Source organism: Tarenaya hassleriana, unplaced genomic scaffold (genome assembly GCF_000463585.1).
Source record: "Tarenaya hassleriana unplaced genomic scaffold, ASM46358v1 Cleome75, whole genome shotgun sequence".
Lineage (NCBI taxonomy): Eukaryota > Viridiplantae > Streptophyta > Magnoliopsida > Brassicales > Cleomaceae > Tarenaya > Tarenaya hassleriana.
In genome coordinates this window covers 207,296-208,747 of record NW_010970030.1, presented here as the reverse complement: position 1 = coordinate 208,747, position 1,452 = coordinate 207,296, and the positions used below count along the sequence as shown (strand labels likewise).

The 1,452-nt window shown below is 33.5% G+C and overlaps 1 protein-coding gene across 1 annotated transcript in view; it reads left to right on the top strand.

The window, feature by feature from the left end:
• The first annotated feature begins 439 nt into the window (after positions 1-439).
• Positions 440-1,452, top strand: part of LOC104801796 (50S ribosomal protein L18) — a 1,888-nt gene continuing 875 nt past the window's right edge. Inside the window, exons 1-4 of the mRNA XM_010525159.1 lie at positions 440-524; positions 664-840; positions 940-1,028; positions 1,283-1,435. Of these exons, the coding sequence (XP_010523461.1) occupies positions 741-840; positions 940-1,028; positions 1,283-1,435 (342 nt within the window). The 5' untranslated portion in view covers positions 440-524; positions 664-740. The remainder of the gene's footprint in view (positions 525-663; positions 841-939; positions 1,029-1,282; positions 1,436-1,452) is intronic.

Genomic DNA, 1,452 nt, shown 5'->3' with positions numbered 1-1,452 from the left:
AATTAAAATATGTATTTCTTCTTTTAAATTATATTTGATTCTTGAAAATCACATAATAAAAACCTTTCATATTCTTAACAAAAAGGGATACATGTCACACCATAACTACACAAACTGTACTTTTATATATATAGATAGATTCATTCATAGTGTACTACTACCTATTCAATTTGTATCTATATGTAAATTTGTTTATCGATAGAAAATTTTAAAAACGATAAATTATTGAGTTCTTTTTATATATATATATATATATATATATATATATATATATATATATATATATATAAAATTAAAAAACGATAAATGACTTAATATATATATAAAATTAAAAAACGATAAATGACTTAAAACAATAGTTTAAATTTGGAATTAAAGTAATGTTGATGTTGATGCTTATAATAATCTAGGATTTGCTAGGAATTGTCAACTCTTAATTCAAAAATTCAAAAATTTATTGACCAAATCCATAAGATATTATTATCTCCGGGCGTTATTTCCAAGAAAGTTCTTCAATTTCTTTGGTTAGATCGTTAACATAAGTCTCTCTTTTTTAATTTTATTTACCTTAAGGGGAGAAAAAAAATATAATCTTTTCTTTGTTGGGACGTGACAGAGTTGGTTTTGTTTGTTGCTCATAAGATGTTTGATTAAATCCTTCAGAGAAGATTTCTCCATTGGTGGATTGGATCCGCAGGCGGAATTTTCCGGCTTTCGATGCTTATCGAAGAGCGTTTCGCATGGCTTCTCTGAGTTCTTCTCTCTCTGCACTTCAGTTCACTGCTTCCGACATCTTCGGAACTCGTCCGAAACTCTCTTCCTTCGTTCAAATTCGAACAAGTAAGCAGCGATTTCGATAAAATGCCGATTCTTCCATGTCATTTTCCCTGTTTTGCATTGTTCTGTTTATCTGGGTTCTCGATTTCGATCCTGCATTAGGCACGTTCCTCAAGCCGTTTGTGGTTGAAGCAAGGGGCAATGCCCGAGTCTCGAGTCCAAAAATACGGAACAGGAGGATCCGGAAGAAGGTGACAGATTTCCTTAGATTATCCGTTCGTTTCAAATCACTGAAACGAATGATTTCTGCAATGTTTTCTCAGTTTCCTAGAATGTTGAGATTACCAGTTCGTTTCCAATCACTGCAAACGAATGATTTGTGCAATGTCATCTATCAGTTTCCTTGAATGTTGTGATTACCAGTTCGTTTCAAATCACTGAAACGATTGATTTCTGCAACGTTTTCTATCAGTTTCCTTGAATGTTGTGCTGAATTTTGTGTCAGTTCAACGGAACACCGATGAAACCAAGGCTTTCGGTTTTCTGTTCGGACAAGCAATTGTATGCGATGTTGGTTGATGACCAGAACAAGAAGTGTCTGTTCTACGGTAGCACTCTTCAGAAATCCATCCGTGGAGATCCTCCATGTTCCACCATTGTAAGTTTCAACTCTTT